This window comes from Lutra lutra, chromosome 7 (assembly GCF_902655055.1).
Source record: "Lutra lutra chromosome 7, mLutLut1.2, whole genome shotgun sequence".
Classification (NCBI taxonomy): domain Eukaryota; kingdom Metazoa; phylum Chordata; class Mammalia; order Carnivora; family Mustelidae; genus Lutra; species Lutra lutra.
This window is the reverse complement of record NC_062284.1, coordinates 130,089,725-130,117,054: the sequence shown is the minus strand read 5'-3', so window position 1 is coordinate 130,117,054 and position 27,330 is coordinate 130,089,725. Positions and strand designations below refer to the sequence as shown.

The following is a 27,330-nucleotide window of genomic DNA, read 5'->3' as shown; positions in this document are numbered from 1 at the left end:
CAGGCAGATATAACACATTACTTACATGGTAACTGTATCCAAAGGAAGAATAAAATTTCTCATATCTTGATGACAAACAGGAAGTTACTATGTGGAGTCAGGCATGTGGGTCAGGGAGACAAGGTGCCATCCTCCCCAATGCTCCCATTTCAAAGACATGGCTCCAAAGCCTCCCAAACACACAGTCTTGGGATATAAAACCAGCAGGTGACTTCTTCAACTTATTAGAAGATTTACATACATCTCAAAAACAGAGAAAGGATTTAAATTACATGTTTTCTAAAGAAAATGTTTTAAGAGAAGGGGGGAGGGGAGTCTTTCCCTTTTTGCATTAGAGAAAAAAAGTTTTTAGTATTTTTAAAAATTTATATTTATCCTTACACACAATGTGGCTTACAGAAGTACCACTGACTATGGAATAGGGACTGGGGTTTATTTTCAAGACTCTTCTATATGGTATCTTCCAAACCTTTATAAAATGAAATTCAGGGCGTGCCTGGCCGGCTCACTTGGTAGAGAATGCAGTCTTGATCTTGGGTTTGTGAGTTTGAGCCCCACATTGGGAGTAGGGTTTATGAGGGAAGGGAGGGAGGAAAGGGGGGGAGGAGGAAGGAAAGGAAAGGGAAGGGAAGGCAAGGGAAAAGGAAGGGGAAGGGGAGGGGAAGGGAAAGGGAAGGAAAGGAAAGGGAAAAGGAAGGGGAAGGGGAGGGGAAGGGAAAGGGAAGGAAAGGAAGGAAGAAAGAGTGAATGAATTAATTCAGGCTAGAGTGTACCCATGACTGGACTGCTCAAAAGAAATGGCAAAATACTTCTTGCTTGAATGACTCCGGTTCCTCTCTAGTTGTGTAGACTTAACTGCTCTTCCTCTTCCCAGCCTCACCGCTTAACTCTTAAGAGCCACTAAAGGACTACCATAATCCAGAAGGGCAATGATGTACTCTGTCCAGTTCCCTACACCTGAATGAATAGTCAAAAGAATCCCAATTCTTTTTTTTTTCCTAAGAAAAGGAGCAGTACCTCAAATTAGCATTCATACCAAGCGTTAGTATCTGATGGTGAACCTACTTTTTCCCCAAATTGGACCAATGAAATTTTGTCTCAGACCATTTTATACCATACCATTGAGTTTGCCTGGCTTACAGTTATGCAAAAAGGAAAAACGTAAATGATTAACCTAACACCATGGTGGTTTACATGTACAGTGAATGATTTTGTTCGAGAGCACTTCCGCATTTAGCAAACAGTGGTTCTGGTCAATGGCAGAGCAGAGTCAGTGTCATCCTCCTTGCCCTCACGGTCACTTCACCTCTGTTGTCTTCTGCACTCTATCACTGACAAAATATTTGCAAAACATAAAGGCAATCACTTTGCACTGTAGGGATAAGATCTATATTTTGCAAAATTATTTTTAGCCACTTAATATAAATGCCAGCTGTTTATAAAAATGGTTATGTGGTTTAAAGTGGTTTAAATCAGTCAGTGAGGGCCAGCTAGGGTACCATCGGGAAGCATTCCTGTGTAAATTGCCTAAAGAGATCTCAGAGGAAAGGGTCCTGACTCCCAAGTGTCCAAAAATTTGAGATGAGCTTTTTTTTTTTTGTCAAGCAGTACTTTCTTATCATCTATTTAAAAATAAAAATAAAATGGTTTAAATGAGAACAGTTTTAAATAAGATAGTTCCAGGGAAGTCATGTATAGCTGAAATAAGCATGAAATGAGTCATAATTTAATTAAAATCATTTACCACATTTGACTTCTTTATCCAAAATGGTAGGAAAATCAAGACGTATCATTTGTCAGCTACACACTCCTATAGGAAAACAAGCCACAGTATGTATTGTCTAATAATGACTTAATTTCTTGAATTTAGCTTTTAGAAGAAAGATAATTTATATTCCTGGGGAAGCAACTTACTTAAGTGTGTCAGGTTATGGTTTCATTTGGTTGCTTCCAAAAGCCAGACATACCCAAATATACTGATATAAAAGACCTCATTTTATTCTATATGTTAAAGATTAATTAGTACCATTTTCTAATTCCTCGATGCCCAAATATGTGGCAAACACAATACACTCACGTGACTCCCAGTGACAATTGTGATAATCAGGGTACCAGCAGTGTGGAGGGAAAAAAAATTCTGATTCCCGAGGTCTCTCCTCTCACTGAGAGGCAGAGCCCGTGGAAACCGCTGGCTGCTGTTCTTTGGTTAGGGAGATACCAAATGAATTACAGTATCGATAGGTAAGGTGGTCCTGGAGAGCAGGACTGGCTGAGAGATGCTGACTAAAGGGAGTTTCCTTGAGTTGCACCGCAGTCAGATCAAACCAGGGGAAAGGCCTGGGGTGGAAAAAAAAAAAATACTGTTACTTTCTTATGTCTGTTTAATACATCTGATTTGGCTGTTAAACATTTCCTTTAAAGTTTTCCAACATTTGGAAATAAGGTTCTTTATTTTCTACATCAAACTAATTAAAATTCATAAACATTCAGCTACAGCTTTTCATTATGTGGATTTAATTGTACTTGTGACGCATTTTGCATGTTTAAGTACATTTTTCTAAGTGCATTTGGGAGGAAATTCACAATTAAAGAATGATTATAACAATGACATTGACGTTCTTTTCAGTATTTGTCCCTTAAATTTAGAAATAGAATACATAAGGGGCACCTGGATGACTCAGTGGGTTAAGCATTGGATTCTTGATTTTGGCTCAACTCATGATCTCAGGGTCATGAAATCAACCCCATGTCAGGCACTGTGCTGGATGTGGAGCCTGCTTAAGATTCTCTCTCTCCTGGGGCGCCTGGGTGGCTCAGTGCGTTAAGCCGCTGCCTTCGGCTCAGGTCATGATCCCAGGTCCTGGGTTCGAGCCCCACATCGGGCTTTCTGCTCAGCAGGAAGCCTGCTTCCTCCTCTCTCTCTCTGCCTGCCTCTCTGCCTACTTGTGATTTCTCTCTGTCAAATAAATAAATAAAATCTTAAAAAAAAAAAAGAAAGATTCTCTCTCTCCCTTTCCCTCTCCCCTGTGCTTGCATGCACACACTCTCTAAAAAAAAAGAAAAGAAAAGAAAAAGAAAGACATAGATACATAAGAGTATCATGGGCATTAGGAATATAAAAGATCTGGAGGGCCTGAGTGGTGCAGTCAGTTAAGTGTCTGACTCTTGGTTTCTGCTCAGGTTTTGATCTCAGGGTCATGAGCTCGAGCACTACATAGGACTCCATGCCCAGTGCAGAGTCTGCTTAGGTTTTTTTCCCTCTCCCTTTGCCCCTCCCCCAGTGTTTGCACTCTCTCTCTCTCTCTCTCTCTCTCTCTCTCTCGATCTTTAAAATAAATAAATAAATCTTTTAAAAAATAGAAAATATCTCATTTCTTTTAAGATATCTTCTTCAATTTTATAGGAAAAGTAGTAGAAGTAAATATGCAAATGAGAACAGAGCAACTTTAAGTATAACTCAAGTTAATTCAAGTTAAAAAGTATTAAGACGGGACACCTGGGTGGCTCAGTTGGTTAAGCAGCTGCCTTCGGCTCAGGTCATGATCCCAGCGTCCTGGGATCGAGTCCCACATCGGGCTCCTTGCTTGGCAGCGAGCCTGCTTCTCCCTCTGCCTCTGCCTGCCACTCTGTCTGCCTGTGCTCACTCTCACTTCTCTCTCTATGACAAATAAATAAATAAAATCTTTAAAAAAAAAAAAGTATTAAGACAGGGGTGCCTGGGTGGCTCAGTGGGTTAAGCCGCTGCCTTCAGCTCAGGTCATGATCTCAGGGTCCTGGGATCGAGTCCCGCATCGGGCTCTCTGCTCTGCAGGGAGCCTGCTTCTTCCTCTCTCTCTGCCTGCCTCTCTGCCTACTTGTGATCTCTGTCTGTCAAATAAATAAATAAAATCTTAAAAAAAAAAAAGTATTAAGACATAGGGTTGTTACAGTGTTAAAAAGATTAAAAAAAAAGCAAGGATATCTGTTCTCACCCCCCTTATTTAACATATACTGGAAGTTGTAGACAATGGAATAAGGCAAGAAAAGGGAAAAACAGCATACAGATTGGAAAAAAAAATGATCTGTCTCTATTTATAGATGACATGATTATGTGGAAAATCCCAAGGAATCTACAAAAAGAATTTCCCAGAACTAATGAATGAGTTCAGCAAAATCACAGGAAACAAACAATACAAAACCCAATTTTATATATATATAATTTTATATAACCCAATTTTATATATATATATAAAATATATAAACAATGAACACTTGGGCACTATAATTAAAATATAATAATATATATATATATAATTAAAATAATTAAAAATGCAGTTCCATTCACACATACACAAAAGGAATACTTGGATATAAATCTAACAAAACATGTATAAGACTTGCATACTAGAGCACCTGGGTGGCACAGTTGGTTAAGTGGTGAATTCTTGGTTTTGACTCAGGTCATGATCTCAGAGTCATGAGATTGAGACTGGCATCTGGCTCTGTGCTCAGGACAGAGTCTGCCTGAGATTCCCTCTGCCTCCCCCTTGTCCCTCCTGCTCATGTTTGTGCTCTCTCTCCCAAATAAATAAATAAAGCTTTACAAAAAAAAAGAAAACTTGTATACTGAAAATTACAAAATGCTGATGAAATTAAGATCTAAATAAATGGAGAAACATACTGTGTTCATGGGTGGGAAAACAACATACTAAAGATGTCACTTGTCTACAAATTAATCTACAAATGTAATGGTAAAATAAAAATAACAATACCAAATCCTGGTGAGAATGTAGAGAAACTGGAAAATACATTGCTAGTAATAATGTAAAACAGTACAACCACTCTGAAAAACAGTTTGGCTGTTTCTTAAAAACAAAACAAAAAGCATACAACTACCAAATGTCCTAGGAATTGTAATCATGAGCATCCGTCCCAGAGAAATGAAAAATGATGTTTACAAAAAATCTGTACACGAATGTTCATAGCAACTTTATTCCTAATAGCCAAAAACTGAAAGAGAAAAAACAAAAACAAAACAGCCAAAACCTGGAAACCACTCTGGAGTCCTTCAACAGATGAGTGATTAAAGTATGGTACATCCATGCTGCAAATACTCCTCAGGAATAAGAAGGAATGAACAATTAATATACACAGCAACTTGGGTGAATGTCCAGAGAATTTGCTGAATGAAAAAGGTCAATCCCAAAAGGTACATACTCCATGATTCCATTTATGTAACATTCTGGAAATCATAAAATATGGAAATGAAAAACAAATTAACAATTGCCAAGTTGACGAGGAGATGGCCAAGATGAAGGGTCACTCAGTGACAGATCAGTTCTAGGTCCTGACTATATCGGTGGCATTATCCTGCTCGTAGCATTCTATCATAGCTTTATCATATCCATGTAGAGATATTTGTACTAAAATGTGTACCATTGGGGGGGAAGTGGATAATTGGGTACATGGAATTTCTTTGTATTATTTTTAAAAACTGCATGTGAAGGATTTCACTCATATGTGGAACTTAAGAAACAAAACGAACATAGGGGAAGCAAAAAATAAAATAAGATGAAAGTTGAGAGGGAGGCAAACCATAAAAGACATTGAACTCTAGGATACAAACTGAGCGTTGCTTGAGAGGAGGTGGGTGGGGGCAAGGGATAATTGTGTGATGGGCATTAAGGAGGGCACTTGATGTAATGAGCACTGGGTGTTACATGCAACTGATGAATCACTAAATTCTACCACTGAAACGACTTAAAAAAAAAACAAAACTGCACATGAGCCTACAATTATCTCAAAAGTTTTTTCGGGGGTGCCTGGGTGGTTCAGTCAGTTGAGCAGCGGACTCATGCTTTCCACTCAGGTCATGATCTCTGGGTCCTAGGATCGAGCCCCAAGTCACGCTCGGTGTTTAGTGCAGAGTCTGCATGAGGATTCTCTCTCACCCCTTCCCTTTGCCCCTCCCCCTGCTCTCTCTCTAAAATAAATAAATCTTTTACCTATTTATTTTTTTTAAAGATTTTATTTATTTATTTGACAGAGATCACAAGTAGGCAGAGAGGCAGGCAGAGAGAGAGGGGGAAGCAGGCTCCCCGCCAAGCAGAGAGCCCAATGCGGGGCCCAATCCCAGGACCCCAGGATCATGACCTAAGCAGAAGGCAGAGGCCCCAACCCACTGAGCCACCCAGGCACCCCAACCTTTTTATATTTTAACGATTATTCATTTAGGGGTGCCTGGGTGGTTCAGTGGGTTAAGCGGCTGCCTTCGCTCAGGTTGTGATCACAGGGTCCTGGGATGGAGCCCTGCATTGGGCTCCCTACTTCTCCCTCTGCTCCCTCCCCGCCCCACCTCATGCTCTCTCTCTCACACAAAAATAAATGGACACAATCTTTAAAAAAAAAAAAAAAAAAAAGCTAATGGGGCGACTGGGTGGCTCAGTTGTTAAGCCTCTGCCTTTGGCTCAGGTCATGATCCCAGGGTCCTGGGATTGAGCCCTGTATCAGGCTCCCTGCTCAGTGGGAAGCCTGCATCTCCCTCCCCCACTACCCCTGCCTGTGTTCCCTCTCTTCGCTGTGTCTCTGTCAAATAAATAAATAAAACCTTAAAAGAAAAATAAAGGTAAAACATTTTAAAAAAGTTAAATGTTGGGGGAAAAAAAGTACGATTCACCAAGAGGACATAAAAGTTATGAACTTTTTTTTTGTCAGACGATATGGCTTCAAACTTTATAAAGATTATTAGATATATAAAGAGAATGTGAGACACTACAATCAGTGGAAAAACTAATATGTCATGCTTCTCATTCTAACAAATCATCTGATGAAAGAGAATATAAATAGCACTTTTCCAACTTAAATATAGTTATCACTTGGGACTTTGTAAAAATGCAGATTCTGATTTCATATAACTGGGGTGGGCCCCGGATTCTGTGTTTCTAAACAAATTCCCAGATGATGACACGGATCCCAGCTAGTCTGAGTAGCAAGGATATAATGGATTTGAATAACACAGGAACTTTGTGCCCAACAAGGTCGTGGTTATTTTAAAGACCAAAATAGCACATGGCTGAAGAGGCTAGATGAGCATTCTTAGCTCTTACTATTTTTATAATAATAATGTGATTGAAATTAAATGAACCGTAAATATTCAAGAAGCTAAGAAAAAGAGCCACAAAATAACACAAAAGAAAAGAGGAACAAATTATTAAAGATAAAAGTAGAAATACTTGGATTAAAAAGTTGACCAGTAGAGTAAATAAAACTATAAACTTATTTAAAAAAATCAATAAAATAGACAAGCTGCTAGCAAATTTAACCAAGAAAGAAATCTTAAACACATATACGATCTTAGAAATACAAAATGAGATATAATCTGATGAGATTTTATTTATTTTTTTTTAAAGATTTTATTTATTTATTTGACAGAGAGAGATCACAAGCAGGCAGAGAGGCAGGCAGAGAGACAGGAGGAAGCAGGCTCCCCGCTGAGCAGAGAGCCCGATGCAGGACTCTATCCCAGGACTCCGAGATCCTGACCCGAGCCGAAGGCAGCAGCTTAACCAACTGAGCCACCCAGGCGCCCCTAATCTGATGAGATTTTAAAAATACAAATACAGGGACGCCTGGGTGGCTCAGTTGGTTAAGCAGCTGCCTTCGGCTCAGGTCATGATCCCAGCGTCCTGGGATCGAGTCCCGCATCGGGCTCCTTGCTCGTCAGGGAGCCTGCTTCTCCCTCTGTCTCTGCCTGCCATTCTGTCTGCCTGTGCTCGCTCGCTCTCCCTCTCTCTCTGACAAAATAAAAAAAAAAAAAAAAAAAAAATACAAATACAATCATGGGCCATCAAATTTGAAATCCAGATAAAAATGAAATATTTCTGCTAGAAAAATGCCAGTGACCAAAGTTGACTCAAGAAATTGTAAACCTGGGGCGCCTGGGTGGCTCAGTGGGTTAAGCCGCTGCCTTCGGCTCAGGTCATGATCTCAGGGTCCTGGAATCGAGCCCCGCATCGGGCTCTCTGCTCAGCAGGGAGCCTGCTTCCTCCTCTCTCTCTGCCTGCCTCTCTGCCTGCTCGTGATCTCTCTCTGTCAAATAAATAAATAAAATCTTAAAAAAAAAAACTTTAGGGGCGCCTGGGTGGCTCAGTGGGTTAAAGCCTCTGCCTTCGGCTCAGGTCATGATCCCAGAGTCCTGGGATCGAGCCCCGCATCGGGCTCTCTGCTCAGCAGGGAGCCTGCTTCCTCCTCTCTCTCTGCCTGCCTCTCTGCCTGCTTGTGATCTCTCTGTCAAATAAATAATAAATAAAATCTTAAAAAAAAAAAAAGAAATTGTAAACCTGAACAGATCATAATCTGGAAAAACTGAAAAGACAGTCAAATAGCAACTTCCCCTGCAAGATATTTGGACCACAGAGATCTACAGTAAAGTTCTGTCAAATCTTCAAGAAATCTATAATTTCTCTGTTCTGTTCTGGAACTAAAGGCTTCCTAATTCTATAGGATTAATACAATGTTGATACCAAATTTGAAAACGACAGACCAATTTTATTTTTGAGTATGATGTAAATGTCTTAAATAAAATACAAGCAAAATAGATTTGGAAGTGTATCACTAAGAGTTTAAGAATGCAATGAAAGCTTAATATTAGGAAATCTCTTTACGTTGTTTTTATATTAAAGGAAGGGAGAGATATGAAACCCAGTCTACACATACATTTTGGTTAATGTGACTTTTCATTTTTAAAGATTTTATTTATTTATTTGAGAGATAGAAAGAGAGAGAGCATGTACGCACAGCAGAGGTGTTTGCGGGAGAGACAGAGGGAGAATCAGACTCCCTGCTGAGCAGGAAGCCCAATGTTGGGCTAGATCTGAGGACCCTGAGACCATGACCTGAGTCAAAGGCAGACGCTTAACCATCTGAGCCATCCAGATACCCCGGTTCATGTGACTTTTAAGTCTTTTTTTTAAACCTTTGATTTCCCCTTCCTCTTTTTTTTCTCTTGTAGTTTATTTGTTGAAGAAATTCAGTTGTTTAGCCTCTAAAGTTTCCCATATTCTGGCTTTTGTTGATTATATCTCATGGTCATTTAACACTCTCCTGCCTCTTGAATTTATATCTACAGACCTGATCAAATTCAGGTTTGACTTTTTTTTTTTAATAAGAATATCTCATCTGGGGGGCGCCTGGGTGGCTCAGTGGGTTAAAGCCTCTGCTTTCGGCCCAGGTCATGATCCCAGGGTAATGGGATCCAGCCCCACATAGCATTGGGCTCTCTGCTCAGCAGGGAGCCTGTTCCCCTTTCTCTCTCTCTGCCTACTTGTGATCTCTCTCTCTCTCTATCAAATAAATAAATAAATCTTAAAAAAAAAAAGAATATCTCTTCTGTGTCTTATTTTTTTAAATTCGTGTCTATTTTTATCCAGTAACACATTGTCTCTCCTTCTGCAGTGTTAACACTGATTAACGACTCAGGATGATCTACTCATTATGAAGTTCCCCCATCAACTTGTCACCTAATGTTGCCCAGATTATTTCACTAGAGGTTGCAAAAGGATGATCTTCTATCACCTCTCCTTCATTTTCAACTTGATAAATAGTGCCAGAAGCCAAGAGCAAACATCCTACTCAGTGATTTAACATTAGAAACAGCCCATTTTCAGTTCATTTATCACAGCATATATTAATAGTAGTTACTTCTGGAGAGTGGGATCTGAGGGTAGTACTTTCACTTTCTGTTTGGTACATTTTAATTAATACCTTGTTTACTACAAGCACTTGTTAATTTTCTAAATTTTCAGTTTTTTTTTTTTTTTTTTTGACAGAGAGATCACAAGCAGGCAGAGAGGCAGGCAGAGAGAGAGGAGGAAGCAGGCTCCCCGAGAGAGCAGAGAGCCCGATGCGGGGCTCAATCCCAGGACTCCGAGATCATGACCTGAGCCGAAGGCAGCGGCTTAACCCACTGAGCCACCCAGGCGCCCCTTCAGGTTATTTTTTAAAAACTCAAGTGAAGGGGGCGGCAGGCAGGGTGACTCAGTCAGTTAAGTGTCTGACTTCAGCTCAAGTCATGATCTTGGGGTCCTGGGATCCAGCCCGGAGTCAGGCTCCATGCTTAGTGGGGAGTTCCCTTGTCCCTCTCCCTCTCCCTCTGGCCCTCCCCAGCTCATGCTGTTTCTCTCTCAAATAAATAAATAAAATCTTTTTTCAAAAAATTCACATGAAGAGGGGTGCCTGGATGGTTCAGTGGGGTTAAGTCTCTGCCTTCGGCTCTGGTCATGACCTCAGGGTCCTGGATCGAGCCCCACATCGGGCTCTCTGCTCAGCGGGGAGCCTGCTTCCAGCCCCCCACTGCCTGCCTCCCTGCCTACTTGTGATCTCTCTCTCTCCCCATCAAATAAATAAATAAAATCTTTTTAAAAAATTCACATGAAGAATAATTCTGTAAGAAGGATTAAGATTCTGGAAAATAAGATTAAAGAGGACTTGGTCTACAGATACCAAAATATAGATCGATATTAGAGTAATTAATCATAGCATGGGAATAGAAAAATAGGTCCACAGTTCAGAATACAGTCCAAAAATATACCCATGAATATCTTGCAGTTTAGCAAATGATAAAAATCTTATTTCAAATTGGTAGGAAAAGAAATGGCTACTCTATAAATAATGTTAGGGCAACTGGCTTTCCAAAATGAATAGAAGATATTAAAAATCCCAAACTGATTAAAGATTTAAATATTTAGGGGCACCTGGGTGGCTCAGTGGGTTGAAGCCTCTGCCTTCGGCTCAGGTCATGATCCCAGGATCCTGGGATCTAGTCCTGCATCGGGTTCTCTGCTCAGCAGGGAGCCTGCTTCCTCCTCTCTCTCTGCCTGCCTCTCTGCCTACTTGTGATCTCTGTCTGTCAAATAAATAAATAAAATCTTTTAAAAAAAATCAGTTTAAAAAAAAAGATTTAAACATTTAAAAAACAAATTACTAGAAGAAAATATAGAATATCTTAGGATGAAGAGGTTCTTAATAAGTATGACTTACAACCCTAAAGTCATGAAGTAATTTAACAATTTTGACTACAAAAATTAGAATCCCTAAACAGCAAAATTTACCAAAAAGTAAGAGAAATATGAAAATTATTTCCAATATACATAACATATTCCCACTAAAAACCTTTTCTAAAACAATAAATAAAAGCAAATAATCCAAAGGAAAAATAGGCGAAGAATATAAAATGAGAATAACATGAGCACGAGAGCTGCAAGTTGGAAGCTGGAAAAAATATGGACAAATGGTAACACTGAGCTGAATCTGAAGTCAGCAACAGGGAAAACCAAGACACAGTCCATTTACATCACAGAACCTATGAAAGACTCAAGAAGTACATCAGGAAGTGGGAGGGAGATGGGACTAAAAATAGGATGATGGGTTGAAAATCTTAAAAAGGAGGGACACTTGGGTGGCTCAGTCATTGGGCATCTACCTTCAGCTCAGGTCATGATCCGGGGTCCTGAGATCGAGCCCACATTGGGCTTCCTGTTTGGGGGGAAGCCTGCTTCTCCCTCTCCCACTCCCCCTGCCCGTGTTCCTGCTCTCGCTGTCTCTCTCTCTCTGTCAAATAAATAAATAAAATATATTTTTTTTAAAATCTTAAAATGGAGAGAGGCACTCCCAGCCCCTTACCCAATGCTGTACAGTCAGGAGACTGACCCTCCTCCTCCCCAACAGAAGATTTATTCTCCGGAAGGGTTAACTAGAGGGTCCCTGGACAGGGGGACAGTAGGCACTGTTGAAGGAAATGATTTGCTAAATATAGGGGGAAAAAGTTTTTAAAAATCTAGTGATAGGACCACCCTCTTCTTTTTAATTTTTAATATATTAATTAATTAATTTTTTATTAACATATATTTGTTATATTATTTGTTTCAGGGGTACGGTTCTGTGACTCATCATTCTTACACAACTCACAGCACTCACCATACATAGCACATACCCTCCCCAATGTCTATCCCCCAAACACCCATCCCTCTCACCCCCCTCCACTCCAGCAACCTTCAGTTTGTTTCCTGAGATTAAGACCACCCCTCTTCTTCCACACATACACAGCAATCTTTCCCCAAGTTGGGTCCCAAAGACTTAACAATATCAATATTCAAGGTTTTCCGAGGAAATGGCTGATCAAATCATTCTGTAGTAAAGACCACACTAGCACAAACAGTTTCCAAAAGGGGGTATAGCTCAGGGGTAGAACATTTGACTTCAGAGTTTCCAAGCAACTTTCTAGTGCTGGGATCTGAAATATGAGCAGACAGAGTTCTCCATATAAAAAAGCTTTGAAAATGAAAGACAGAGACCAAAACAAATGATCAGAGAACAACCTGAGGGAGACAGACTCCTCATAGAAGAAAAACACCCACTCTCATTTACATTCTCAAAGGGATAAGAGATGGTATTATAGTGAAAACAGGATGCCATATAAAAAAGGAATATTTGGAGACTTTTAAAAAATCTTTGAAAATATTCAAAATAGAGGTCCCTGCTTAATCCTCTGCCTTCTGCTCAGGTCATGATCTCAGGGTCCTGGGATCGAGCCCTGAATCAGGCTCTCTGCTCAGTGGCAATCTGCTCCGCCCCCTTCCCCTGTGACCTCTCACACTTTCGTTCTCTCTCAAATAAATAAAATCTTTAAAAAATAAATAAACATGAAGGGGAGCCTGGGTGGCTCATTTCTTGGGCATCTGCCTTCAGCGCAGGTCATGATCTCTGCATCCTGGAATAGAGCCCTGCATGGGGCTCCGGGCTCAGAGAGGCGTCTGCTTCTCCCTCTCCAACTCCCCCTGTTTGTATTCCATCTCTCGCTGTCTCTCTGCCAAATAAATGGATAAAATCTTTTTTAAAAAAGAGATTTTTAAAAATAAGAAAATATTCAAAATGGGGTACTTGGGTGGCTCAGTTAGGCATCCAACTCTTGGTTTCAGCTTGGGTTATAGACTTGGGGTTGTGGGATCCAGCTCTATGTTGGACTCTCTGCTCAGCAGGGAGTTTGCTTCTCCCTCTCCCTTTGCCCCTCCCCACTGCTTGTGCTCTAATAAATAAATAAAATCTTTTTTTTTTTAAAGTAGGAAAGATAAAGAAAATCAGAGTACCAGTCCAGGGGGTGCAACATTGGACTAATAAAATATTTAGAAAAAGAAGAAAGAAAACAGGAAAGGAGACAAAATTATCAGACATGATTGGAGAAAATTGGAGAACACAACATTCACATTAAAACGGACTATTGAATGTTCTGTTTCTTTTATGGGTATCACTTACATGGGTATTTCCTTTACAATGGTTAATTAAACTGGGTATTTATGTATTTATGGGATATGTACTTTTTCTGTGTATGAGTTATATTTCACAAATTTTTTTAAATTAAGGGAGGGAAAAAAGGAAAGGTTCACCCTGTGCCCAACACAGTGAGTTAAAATAGATCCATATCAAAAATAAAATAAAAAAGACACATGTCATGACACATCATAAAATTTCAGGATACTAAGGTCAAAAGATCCTATAAGTTTTCAGAGAGAAAAGAAACAGATTTCGAAGGATGAATTCAAAAGTTAGAATGGCACTGTTCCTCTCAACAACAACTTGTCTATAAGACAATGAAGAAATGCCTTTAAAATTCTGAGTGAAAATCACTTCTAATCTAGAGTTCTATACCTGCCTATGTTCTCAGTAAAATATTATGTTAATATAAAAACATTTTCAGACATAGTCTCTTTAAGTTACTTCCTATGCATTCTTTTGTAAGGAAGCTACTGGAGGATATGATCCACCACTATGAAAGAAAAAATCATGCCAGGGAAGAGGAATCCAGGAAAAGAGATCCAAGGCAAGGGAGAGAAAGGAATCGCAGGCTAAGAGGGAAGGAAAGTCCCCCAACAGAAAGTGCCTCACAGGCCGCTGGTGATTGATTAGAATACAAAAGGTAAGTGAGAATTGAGGATTACTTGCAAGGTTCTGGCTTGAACAACTTGGCAAGGAGCATGTATTTAGGCAGGAAACACCAGCAGACCAGGTATGACAGCAGGCATGCTACCGGACTAGTCGAGTTTGAAGGGAGATGGTGGCCACAAACTTTCCTGGGTTTCAAGCTGACATCTAGGGTAGAGATACAGAGTCGTGTGCTGTCCATGGAAAGATGGCAGCTGAAGTCCCCGAGGTGGTGAACACCCATGAACGAAGTGCAGGACGGCAAGCAAAGAAGGCCTAGGACAGAGTCCTGGAAACTCCCAGAGACAGGATGAGGCAGAAGAGGCGCTGTTGGTAAAGGAGGGGCTGGAGAGACAGGAATAAAATGAGGAGAATGTGAGGTTATCATGAAAGTCAAGAGAAGAGATTGATTCAAGAAGGATGGAATGTTCAACAGCCAAGGAAGAAAAGGATTAAAAAGCATCCAGTGCGGGCACCTGGGGGGGTTAGGGGGCCCTGTCAGTTGAACATCCAAGTCTTGATTTCAGCTCAGGTCATGATCTCAGGAATATGAGATTGAGCCCTGCATCAGGCTCTGCACTCAGCGGGGAGTCTGCTTGGGATTTTTCTCCCTGTCCGTCTGCTCCTTCCCTCACTGGTGTGCACGTGTGCACACTCTCTCTCTAAAAATAAATAAAATAAAATAAAAGAAGATCTTAAAATAAATAAAAGTATCCAGTGAATTTAGTGGCATGGAGGTCCTGGTAACAAGGGCAAAAATTCTTACCTATTAGATTATCAAAGGTTAAACAGATTGATCAAGTAATCAAGCTATAGAGAAACGGCAAACTCACACAGTACTGCTGGGAATGTAAATGGGCACCATGTTTTTGATAAGCAATTCGGGAATACCTATCAAACATAAAATATATCACCTCTGACCCAGAAATATTCTTCTAAAATATTCTTTTAGATATTCATCCAACAGAAATACTGGTATAAGTGTGCAAAGTAAGCACAAGCATATTTAGTTACAGGACGCCTGGGTGGCTCAGTCGGGTGAGCATTTGCCTTGGGCTCGGGTTGTGATCCTGGGGTCCTGAGATCAAGTCCTGCATCGGTTTCCCTGCTCACCGGGGAGCCTGCTTCTCCCTCTGCCTGCTCTGCCTGTTGTTCCCCCTGCTTCTGCTTTCTCTCTGACAAATAAATAAAATCTTAAAAAAAGAAAAGGGTGGGGGGCACCTGGGTGGCTCAATGGATTAAGCCTCTGCCTTTGGCTCAGGTCATGTTCTCAGGGTCCTGGGATTGAGCCCCACATTGGGATCTCTGGGGGGCGCCTGGGTGGCTCAGTGGGTTGAGCCTCTGCCTTCGGCTTGGGTGGTGATCTTGGGATCCTGGGATCAAGTCCCACATCGGGCTCTCCGCTTGGTGGGGAGCCTGCTCCCCCCACCTCCCCGCCTGCCTCTCTGCCTACTTGTGATTTCTCTCTGTCAAATAAATAAATAAAATCTTAAAAAAAAAAAAAGAATATTTAGTTGGAGCCCATATTCAGAATTTGGGGCACAGGAAAACTACATCGCCATCAAGAAGAAATAAGATCAGGTGCCTGGGTGGTTCACTTGGTTAAGCAGCTGCCTTTGGCTCCGGTCATGATCGCAGGGTCCTGGGATCGAGTCTCACATCGGGCTCCCCGCTCAGCGGGAAGCCTGCCTCCCTCTCTCTCTGCTTGTTTTCCCTCTCACTGCCTCTCTATCAAATAAATAAATCAATCTTTAAAAAAAAGAAGAAGAGGGGCGCCTGGATGGCTCAGTGGGTTAAAGCCTCTGCCTTCGGCTCAGGTCATGATCCCAGGGTCCTGGGATGGAGCCCCGCATCGGGCTCTCTGCTCATCAGGGAGCCTGCTTCCCTCTCTCTCTCTGCCTGCCTCTCTGCCTACTTGTGATCTCTGTCAAATAAATGAATAAAATCTTTAAAAAAAAAAAAAAGAAGAAATAAGATGAATAAATCTAATGAAATAATGTACCCAACAGATAACCTATGCAGTTGCTCATAAATGAAGTAGATATGATTGTACTGACATAGAACAGTGTCTATAACATAGCAAGTGAAAATCAGTATACATAGTCTGCATGTTTCTGAAATGTATATAGATATGCAGACACGTTACAATATCATGACAACATAAATATATGTTTGCAAATGTATAGATTAAAAAGACAAAATATAAAAACCATATGAAATGGTGTTTGGAAAGCCAAGGAGAGCTTTCACTTTTCCACTAGTAGGAATTTTTACAAGAATATATTATTTCGGGGCACCTGGGTGGCTCTGTTGGTTAAGCGTCTGCCTTCAGCTCAGTTTATAGTCTCTGGGTCCTGGGATCGAGCCCACTCCCTGCTCAGTGGGAAGTCTGCTTCCCCCTCTCCCTCTGCCCCTCCCCTCTGCTCGTGCACTCTCTCTCTTCTTTGTCCCTCAAATAAATCAAACCTCTTTAAAAACCCCAAGAATGTATTATTTTTTATAAAATTTTAAAGATTACATGAGAGAAAAAAGGAAATAAAGATTACATTAGAGGAAAAAAGAGAACAAAGCACCTGCTACAACAGTGTGGCCGAAATTAGAGTAACCAGCCGTCTGAGGCCTTACCTCCGCTGAGGCAGGTTCTTGCTGTAGACCTGGCTGACAAGATCACGTAACTCGAGTGTGGGGCAAGACGCGCCATCCTTCCCACAGGCTGCCGAATGCACGGAGAGAAACAGTTGGTTCAGCAGCTGCAGCGCTCGTAGGTGAGGCACGTCCCTGGCGGTGCAGACGTTTAGGACCATGTACACCACTCCCTCCAGCCACTTGAAATTGAGGGTTATTCCCCCTGCACGTTCATGGGGAGGGAAATACCAGTTAGCATCACCAAAAGGGCTTGCCTAGAATGTAGGACAAACCCCAAACAGTGAACAGCCGCCTTTTCTCCAAGATAGGTTGGTCATATGAACCTGAAGATAAACAAACACCCGTTTTTGTAAGCCCAGAGCCCTAACTGTGCCCTTTATAACAAATGGCGTGTTAACCCTACCGTAGGAGGACAGGTGTGACTAATGTAGGCATTGCTAATGGCAAAAGCATTCTAGAAATCTCTAGAATGATTCTTCCATCAAGGAGAAGAGACTTAAGGGAAAATACAAGATTAGAGCAGGGAAAAGCCGTTAAGGCCCAACATCACATCCTCCTATTTAAACAGGCTCTTACCTCTGGCTGTTTCTGATTCAGCCTTAACAACGCTCAGACTTCTCTGCTTTCCCTAAAGCAGGCAGGCTTTTCGCCACCGAAACTGTTCCCTTTCAAAACCTAGATAGCTGGGGGCGCCTGGGTGGCTCAACTGGTTGAGTGTCTGCCTTTGGCTCAGGTCATGATCCTGGGGTCCCCAGATGGAGCCCCGTGTTGAGCCCCCTGCTCAGCGGAGAGCCTGCTTCTCCCTCTGCCCCTCCCCCCGCTTATGCCCTCTCTCTTACTCTCTCTCAAATAAATAAAATTTTTAAAAACAAAACAAAAAAACCTAAATAGCTGAGAATGTGTCCAGCCTGTAGCCCCCTACACACATACCCAAGACACACACAGGCACACGCTGGGGTTATAAAATAGCACCAGGCCGAGAGGAAAGTAACTTTCAAAAGACTGCCCAAAACACAGCGAGCCATTACCAGCCGAACTGAACGGGCAGGTGGCCTGAAGAATCACAGGATCTTGGAGGGCTGCTGTGATGTCCTTATTGGCCCCCCAGATGTTGACCCATTCTTCAACACACTGATACTGAGGCCGCAAGATATTGGTGTGGTTCAGTAGGAGTTTCAACCTGAAAGGAAAGCCCCCAAGACAGGGAGGGCAGAGACAGGACTCCCATAAGCCACCCCACAATCCCCTGCATTGGATCACATCCAACTCCAATGACTTCCTGCCCTGCACAGCACCCCTTGGTGGCAAACGTGGTGGGGGGGGCAGGTCGGAGGGCACTGCTTCCTAGTCGGATTGTTCCGCAGCCTACCAGACACTTAGTGCATGCTGTCTCCCACCGGGTGCTAGGCTAGACAGCAGGGGTACAAAAACAATATTTGACACACGCCATCAATCACATTTCATGCTGTTGACTGACGGTTTTCCTTCCCATAGATGCAAGAGGGGAACACTAGTCAGCTTCAAGAGGAGGGAAGCAATGCCCCAGGGCAGTTCTAAGCACTTGCACATCAAAGAAAACGTTCCAGCCTCAAGGGCTGGTTATGGAGAAGTGGGGAAGACACAATTAGAAAGGCGGGCTGGGTGTTGCAGAGGAAGCTGCTTGCGCCTTACTCTTGTGAATGACCAACTCCAAGTGGGAGGTAGGGGGCTGGGGTGCTGGTGGGGGGAGGAGCCAGATATGAGGGGATGGGGCAGCTCTGCCAGCTCCGTGCAAACAGGGTACCTGGCTATTGGGATGGCAGCTACGAAGCTGTACACGATGCAGTCTTTTTCGAGGCGGGTTTGAATTTCCAGGCAGATATTAGGCAGCTGAGATGGCAGGCAGCAGAGGAATATCACGTTGGCCCAGTCCACCAGATGAGGGTTATGGTAAAAACACTGGATTCCCAGGTTCTGGAACTCACCTGGGAGGGATAAAGGAAGAAAGAAAGATCACAGTACAAAGGAGTTTGACCTAAACATCAGCTGTGGGGAGAGGATGATAACAACTCTTTCTCCAGTCCTGTCTCCACGGAAATCAAAGAGACCCCCTCCTCACGTCTTCTAAAGCATTCGGGCCATGCCCTGACACCATTAGCAAAGCAGCTAGTGTCACTGGAGCCATGCTTGAGGTTGTAATTCATCCTTATCTTGCTTTTAGACCAAATGCTAGAATTTTTCAGGTTTGTTTAGGAAGAAAAATAATCGGGAAGACGGCTTCTGGCTCTAATTTACTGACGGTGTATCTCGTGCCAGGTGGCGTACAAAGTTCTTTACATACTTACCTAAGGCAATCCTCACAAGGACATTTTGAGACTAGTATTATTCCTATATTACAGATGAGGAAACTGAGATTTTGAGAAATCACGGGGCTTTAGCTGGTGGGAAAAGTGAGGACCGTGGAAGAATACAGGGCAGAGGCTGGGAGGAGTCGGAAAGATACACTGACAGTTTCAGTAAAGTATATGCAACTTACTGTGAACAAGATAGTTTGAAATGTTGAGAGAAATGTGATGCCTCCTGTATTTGCTTTCAGTCACTGGCAGTTAATCACTGTGCTTACCTGATATGGATTTCAAACGTAAAAATGTAAACTCACGTAAGGTAGTGTGTGTGTATGTGAGTGTGTGTGTTTATTTTTTTTTTTTTTAAGATTTTATTTATTTATTTGACAGAGAGAGATCACAAGTAGGCAGAGAGGCAGGCAGAGAGAGAGGAGGGGAAGCAGGCTCCCCGCTGAGCAGAGAGCCTGATGTGGGGCTCCATCTCAGGACCCTGAGATCATGACCTGAGCCGAAGGCAGAGGCTTAACCCACTGAGCCACCCAGGCGCCCCGAGTGTGTGTGTTTAAAGATTTTATTTATTTATTTGACAGACAGAGATCACAAACAGGCAGAGAGGCAGGCAGAGAGAGAGGGGGAAGCAGGCTCCCTGCTGAGCAGAGAGCCCGATGCTCTCTAACCCAGGACTCCTGGGTTAAGCGTCTGCCTTCGGCTCTGGTCATGATCCCCGCACTGGGCTCCCTGCTGAGTGGACAACCTGCCTCTCCCTCTCCCGCCCCCACCCCAGCTCGTGCTCTCTTCTCTCTCTCTGTCAAATACATAAATAAAATCTTTAAAAAAAGAAAAAAAAAACTGATGCAAAGCATCTTGAATTCTTCCTTACGCAACATGCAGGGATGTTCTAAAACTGTAATTTTATTATTAATAAATATAATGCTTTCCAAAGAATATATGAACCTTATTGAAACACATATACTGGTCCTTTTGATGAAATTTAAGAAATTTGTCTCACATGGTAAGTTTTTTTTTAAGTTTAATAGAGAAAGAATACTTGCAAATTAATAAGAAAAATTCAGGCACTCCAACAGAAAAACTGGACAAAAAGAACTCAAAAAAAAAAGAAATAGAAATAGAGCTATAAAACATATTCAGTTCTTCTAGTGATCAATGAAGAATATATTAAAACAAAAAATTTTAAAGGCATATTAAAATGATGATTAAGGGACACCTGGGTGGCTCAGTCGGTTGAGCGTCTGACTCTTGACCTCGGCTCAGGTCATGATCTCAGGATTATGAGATCGAGCCCTGCTTCAGGCTCCGTGCTCAGCAGGAAGTCTGCTTGAAATTCTCTCTCTAACTTGCCCTCTGACCCTACCCCCACTGCATGCACATGATCTCTCTCTAATATATAAATAAATTAATCTTTAAACATATACACACACCAACATCTTTCTTTTTTCAGGACTAGTGAGCAAAGAACTCGGCATGCTCAGTGCAGGGGTGCCTTTCTCAAGGGAGCCTTTCAAAATGGCATCGTCAACACCCGAGCCCCTCTCTGCCACACACTGCTCCTCACCCAGGGCCTCTGGCCTCCGAGTAGAGATCCTCAGGTTCTCAGCAGGGATGGGGACAAGCTGAAGCAGTACACGAGCCAGCTGCTTCCCAAGGTGGCCGCCTCCGATGATGCCTACCTTTAGCTCATCATCATTGGGAACGCCAGCAACCACACCAGTCGAGAGACGGCTGGGAGTTTGCTTCTCGTGGAATGATTCTCTGGAGAATGAACACACAGACACATAAATAAATACACATGCACTCTGTAGCTCTTCACTGTAACCTCCGATGCTCTCTGCTCCAACATCCTCGCGTGGCAGCCTGGGGCACCTTAAGCGCCCCAGAGACAAGGTATTCCAGTTAGGGGCCACTTCTCCAGCATTGCCAGGGAAGGAAACGTGCCCTGAGTGAATTTGCCACAAAGTAAAGCGTACCCCTTCAAGGGACGAAAACTTGCCTAAAACATTTTTTTAAATGAACATATTGTGTTGTGGTTGTTACACGTACCATGCATTTCCCTGCCTGCTTAAACGCAAGGTCTGAATACTCAACCGTTTGACTCAGAACTATCACTGTGAACTGCCGACCGTCTGTGCAGCACCCTGGGACACTGGGGGCCAGCTCTGTCCCCACTTCCTGTGCGGACAGCGGCCAGTTTTCACTGCCACCATGATAAGATTTCCCCTGTCCTACCACATACCGACTCTTTCTGGTTTGATATTTTAGTTTTGCATACATCTGGGTAACCAGGGAACTTAGCTTTTTTCAAACATCTGATTTATCAGAGTAAGTGGTATTAGGGGGAAACAAACCTGAGAAATGGAGGATCAAAGGTTTGAGGTCACTCTTTTCCAGAGGCTCACTTACTGTGGGTTCTGGATCTGCTTCCTTGGCCCAAGGTGAACAAAGTCGGACCTCTGAATCCATAAGGCATTGTTTTCTGTTGTTATATGACAATCTTATACTTGTTCTCTACTTCTATTAGAATTAGTCTTAAGCTCTGGAGTTGCCATATAAACATCACAAGCCACTTTCTACTTAAGGCTTCTCTCTAGGTTGAAAGGAAAGTGTTTTCTCTGTGCCTGATCCTTCCGAATATAAAATGCTTCCCAGAAATGTCACATTCTGGTTTCTCACCACTCATCTGGGATGCAACCAGAAGGTTTATGTCTTCTTATCAACCAATCGGTAGACCATTATGCCCCTTTTTGTCTCTGCTGTATCAGTAACATGTTCAATTCAGATCTATCTGGTCCCACCATCCAGGAGTAGATCTAATTTCAGAAAAAAATTAGTTTGGGGGCAGGGGGCGCTGCCAATGTTCCAGGAGTAGCTTACAGAATCCAAGAGTCTGGGCTTAGATACTTGGTTCTCAGACACTTCCTGTTTAAATGTTCAAAGCCACATGGTACAGAGATACCAGAGGGCAGGACTAGACCGAGCTTCTTGGCAAATCGGTATCCCTGGGTTTCATGCAAGTCACCTGACCAAAAGGACCCCCAAAGTTTCAGGTGGCTTTCCTGTTAGGGAGAATTCCACCATTAGCTTAGCCCCTGAAAGGAAGAACCACCCTCGTTTTCAGCCAACAGCCACAGGATAGCTAGTCATTGGTAGCAGTGGAAGACAAGCTGGTGGTCCCAGGCGGTCCATGAATGGGTGAACGAATGAAATGATCATTTAACCAATCCACCCACTAAAACGAAATCATAAGCTATGCTTCATTATGTAACCACAGTCAAGGGACTCTGGTATTCATTTCCCAGTGCCTTCGGACCAGTAGTGTTTGACTGTGGATTGGAAAAGGTAGGAGGACACACCCCCTGCCCAAGTTATCCTCCAACATAGAAAGTTTAAGTTGTCTAGATACTCCTCAGCGAGGCTCTTCTCCATCTGCCAGACCTTAGAGACCTTGCTTACCTCAAATTACACAGTAGCTTGCAGAAGAAGGTTGCATGGGCACAGGACTTGATCATCAGCCCTCGAGAACGGCCCTGCAAATACAGCCAGCTGCGATCTTCCTTTTGAATCCCATACTCAAACTGCAGGGATTCAAGGTCCTCTAGCATGTCCATTTCTAAGCCACCATCTCCTGCAGTGACAGATAGCCATCAGTTTGGCTCCCTGTCTTGGAAGTCTATGCAGAAGGGCGTGTTCCCAAGTCACAGGCTCTCATGATGGTGGGCTGACAGCACCTCTCTCCTCCCACGCTCTGTACTTGCACTGTGAGTCCTGGAGGATTCCCATGCACTGACCGCCCATGGATCTGTTCAGGTTTTTCATGAATACCTGGATTCATGAAAAACCTAAACAAAAATCCAAAGTAATGTTCCTCCACATAGCTACACGCACTTTTCTCAACAGAAGCATTTACATTAGCAGTAATGCTCGTGTATTGGCATGGATGCTCGTGGGCCAGGACCTTCTCCCTTCCATTCCCTCCGAGGATTTAGAAATAGGATTGGCCATGTACACCATGCTTCAGAAGAATTCTTTTCACTAAACTCTGTGTTCCGCAAAGGATGGGAAAGAGCCCAAATTCACTAACATGGTCCCCTGCCTAGGGCAAGGACATTTGGATTTTAGAAAAGGAAGCCAGAGATATATAAACCCATTTACATTGATCTCTCACCAACCAAAGTGAGGAGAAGGTGGCACTACTCCTCAGTACTTCTGGTCTTGGAAAGTAAGAACTACATTTCCAAGAATCACCAACAAAGTTGTCATTATGACTCCTTAGCTACCAGATTACTTCAGTCTCTGAGACTTAAAGGGGCCAGCCCCACACAGATGCGTTCAGACCTCCCTCATGAGGACGAATTCTTTCCACTAGGATTTATCTATTTATTTGAGTGGGGGAGGATCAGAGGGAGAGGGGGAGGATCTCAAGTGGACTCCCCATTGAGTGCGGATCCCTACACAGGGCTTGATCTCACAACCCTAAGATCATGACCTGAGCTGAAATCAAGAGTCAGACACTCAACCGACTGAGTCACCCAGGCACCCCTTTCCACTACTTCTAGGAGCACTAGAAATAGGGAAGTATGGGATCCTCCTTTTCCTAACAGAAAGTTCTAGACTTCTAGATTTTTCCTAGACTGTAATATCATAGAGATCTCAGCGCTACTCAAGCAGTTATTTTTCAAACTCCTTTTGTATTCAAGATACCAATGAATAAGATGCCTAAGTTCTGGAAATCTAATGTACACCATAGTGACTACAGTTAATTATACTATATACTTGAATTTGACATACTTGAAATATATACTATATACTTGAAATATGTACTTGAAATCTTAAATGTACTCACCACATACACACAAATGATAACTGTATGAGATGACAGATGTGTTAACTGTGGTAATCATTTCGCAATATATATCAAATCATGTTGTATGCCTTAAATATAATTTTTTAATTTTTAATTTTATACAATTATACTTCAATAAAGCCAGGGAAAGAATCAGTAATATTCAGAACTTTATTTTATTATAGCAATGGCAAAAATGAGATCAGAAATCAAAACTTGCTCAAACCCCTAATCCACTTTTTTTTAATCTCTACATTCCATGTGGGGCTTGAATTTACGACCCTGAGATCAAGAGTTGGACCCTCTACAGACTGAGCCAGCTAGGCACCACTCTAAACCACTTTTTAAATTAAAAAAAAAATTTTTTTTTTGAGGTGAAACTCACATAACATAGCCATTTATTTTATTTTATTTTTTTTAAAGATTTTATTTATTTATTTGACAGAGAGAGATCACAAGTAGGCAGAGAGGCAGGCAGAGAGACAGGAGGAAGCAGGCTCCCTGCTGAGCAGAGAGCCCGATGTGGGACTCGATCCCAGGACTCCGAGATCACGACCGGAGCCGAAGGCAGCGGCCCAACCCACTGAGCCACCCAGGCGCCCCAACATAGCCATTTAGAAGTGAACAATTCACAATACACTCACACGCACTACCTCTAGTTCCAAAACACTTTTATCTCCCCAATGAAGGAAACCTTAAAACCATTAAGCAGTTACTTCCCACTTGCCGGCCACCCTCCTCAGCCTCTGGCACCACAAATCTGCTTTTTGTCTCTGTGGATTTATCTTTTCTGGACATCTCATCTGAAACGTCTCTGGCTTCTCTAATTCCTTTCATAGCAAGGCGCTTTTTAATTTTTATTTAAATTTAAATTCAAATTAGTTAACATACAGTACAGCACTGCTTCCAGGAGCAGAATCCAGTGACTCATCACTCTCATACAAAGGCAGTGCTCATCCCACCAAGCGCCCTCCCAAGTGCCCATCAGCCATTTAGCCCATCCCCCACCTACCTCCACTCCAGCAACCCTGTTTGTTCTCTATAGTTAAGAGTCTCTTTTGGTTTGTCTCCTGTTTTTACCTTTTCCTTCCCTTGCCCTATGTTCATCTGTTTTGTTTCTTAAATTCTACATGTGAGTGAAATCATCTGATTTTTCTGACTTATTTTGCTTAGCATAATACATTCTAGTTCCATCCACATTGTTACAAATGGCAAGATTTCATTCTTTTTGATCAGAGTAATATTCTGTCGTATGTATATATATACATGCACAGTGTATGTGATATACAAACAGATATACCCATCTTCTTTATCTGTTCATCAATTGATGGACATTTGGGCTCTTCCCATAATTCGGCTATTGTTGATAATGCTGCTATAAACAAACATTGGGGCGCATAAGTGCCTTTGAATCAGCATTTTTAATTTTATATTCTTTGGATAAATACCTAGCAGTGCAATTGCTGGGCCATAGGGTAGTTCTATTTTTAACTTTTGAGGAAACTCCATACTACTTTCCAGAGTGCCTGTACCAGTTTGCATTCCCACCAATAGTGTACAAAGTTTCCCCTTTCTTCACAGCCTCACCAACACCTGTTGTTTCCTCCATTGTTAATTTTAGCCATTCTGACAGGCTGGAGGTGGTGTCTCATTGTGGTTTGATTTGTATTTCCCTGATGATGAGGGACGTTGAGCATTTTTTCATGTGCCTATTAGCCATCTGGATGTCTTCTTTGGCAAAGTGTCTATTCATGTCTTCTCCCCATTTCTTTTTTTTAAGATTTTATTTATTTGACGAGAGAGAGAGAGCGCGCGCGCAAGCAGAAGCAGAAAACTCCATACTACTTTGAGTGAGCAGCAGAGGCAGGAGAAGGAGGCTCCCAGGGAATGTGAGGCAGGGCTTGATCCCAGGACCCTGGAATTATGACCTGAGCTGAAGGCAGAGGCTTAACTGACTAAGTCACCCAGGCACCCCACTCCACCCATTTCTTAACTGGATTGTTTTTTGGGTGTTAAGTTTGATGAGTTCTTTACAGATTTAGGATGCTAACCCTTTATCCAACCTATCATTTGCAAATATGGTCTCCCATTCCACTGGTTGCCTTCTGGTTTTGTTGTTTCCTTTGCTATGCAGAAGCTTCTTATCTTGATGAGGTCCCAGTAGGTCACTTTTGCTTTTGTTTCTCTTGCCTCCTGAGGTAGGTCTAGTAAGAGGAGGCTACAGCTGAGGTCAAAGAGGTTGCTTCCTGTTTTCTCCTCTAGGATTTTTTTTTTAATATTTTATTTATTTATTTGACAGACAGAGATCACAAGTAGGCAGAGAGACAGGCAGAGAGAGAGGAGGAAGCAGGCTCCCTGTTGAGCAGAGAGCCCGACGCGGGGCTCGATCCCAGGACCCTGGGATCATGACCTGAGCTGAAGGCAGCGGCATTAACCCACTGAGCCACCCAGGCGCCCCTCCTCTAGGATTTTGATGGTTTTCTATCTTACATTTAGGTCGTTCATCCATTTCGAATTTATTTTTGTATAGGTGTAAGAAAGTGGTCCAGCTTCATTCTTCTGCATGTCGCTGTCAAGTTTCCCCAACACCATTTGTTAAAGAGACTTTCTTTTTCCCATTGGATATCCTTTCCTGCTTTGTCAAAGATCAGGTGACCATCATACAAGGGCTCTTATGTCGCTCTCAATCTTAGCACTTGAAATGAAGAGTATGGAAGTTCTTACCAAGTTCGAGAAAACACTTCCTTATGTTGCATGTGATGTTATCGTCCTGAAGGAAATAGTTCAAAACCTTCCCACTCAGCCTGACCATGCAGCACTGGTGAACCTGTACATGTGTGGACTCTAAGCCCATCCTTCACTAACACATTCTCAAAAATGGGGATCCAGCGGCTGTGGCTTTGTAACATGGCAAGTTGGCTAGCCTGAACTACATTTCCCAGAATTCCCTACCCCGAATGTTTCTGGTTAGGGTGTGCCACAAGAGACTTCTGTGCAAGGTCTGGAAGGCTGAAATGAAGCAACAGCAGTTTGTGTGGATGCTTGCAAGGTGAGGACAGGTACTTTGTCCACTAGGGACCGTGTTGGTGTGAGGCCGCAGTTGGACCAGCAATTGCTAAAACTTCCCCTGGACACTCGTACAGCTTCTCACACTCCTGAGCCAGGTCTGTGGTCAGCTCTGCAATAAAGGCCACCACCTGTAGGACTTTCACTTCCTCAACACTGGAACCAGTGAGAACTGACAAGGGTTCCTCTCCATCCTCCTGGGCTCCATCTTGTCCTTGCTTTCCCTCACATTTTATCCACCTTCCCTTCCCCACTGCCTGCCCTACAGACATCCAGCTCTACCACCAGATAACGAAAATTATCTTCCAGAGACTGTTTAACCAGAGCCATACTTGAATAAAGTCAAATCCCTCTAACGAATCCCACATACAGACGGACTGCATATGCCTAATGATTCTGCTTCTCTAAATGAATCCTGATAGTATACTAATTAATAAAGCCACCATGGTTTATTGGATGATCAGCCAGTAACTTCAGCACAAT

The 27,330-nt window shown here is 42.5% G+C and overlaps 1 protein-coding gene across 2 annotated transcripts; it reads right to left on the bottom strand.

The window, feature by feature from the left end:
• Positions 1–1,682: 1,682 nt before the first annotated feature.
• NOXRED1 (NADP dependent oxidoreductase domain containing 1) lies at positions 1,683–26,045 on the bottom strand. 2 transcript variants are annotated; one of them, XM_047736040.1, is made up of 7 exons: positions 25,833–26,045; positions 22,392–22,563; positions 20,497–20,693; positions 18,383–18,563; positions 17,628–17,779; positions 16,579–16,801; positions 1,683–2,337 (listed from the first exon to the last, which is right to left on the bottom strand). In XM_047736040.1, exons 1-7 carry the CDS (start codon positions 25,849–25,851, stop codon positions 2,160–2,162), a joined length of 1,122 nt encoding a protein of 373 aa, XP_047591996.1. In that variant the 5' UTR covers positions 25,852–26,045; the 3' UTR covers positions 1,683–2,159. The 2 variants fall into 2 exon arrangements, with proteins under 2 accessions (XP_047591996.1, XP_047591997.1); XM_047736041.1 differs by lacking the exon at positions 25,833–26,045 and adding an exon at positions 23,104–23,161.
• Between the last annotated feature and the right edge of the window lie 1,285 nt (positions 26,046–27,330).

Excerpts from the sequence above, each read along its gene's own strand:
- NOXRED1 (XM_047736040.1), bottom strand. Across the intron at positions 16,802-17,627 it reads CTGCCCGTTCAGTTCGGCTG|GGGGAATAACCCTCAATTTC; the intron begins GTAATGGCTCGC and ends ATGAACGTGCAG. Across the intron at positions 2,338-16,578 it reads AAGAACCTGCCTCAGCGGAG|GCCTTTCCCCTGGTTTGATC; the intron begins GTAAGGCCTCAG and ends TTTCCACCCCAG.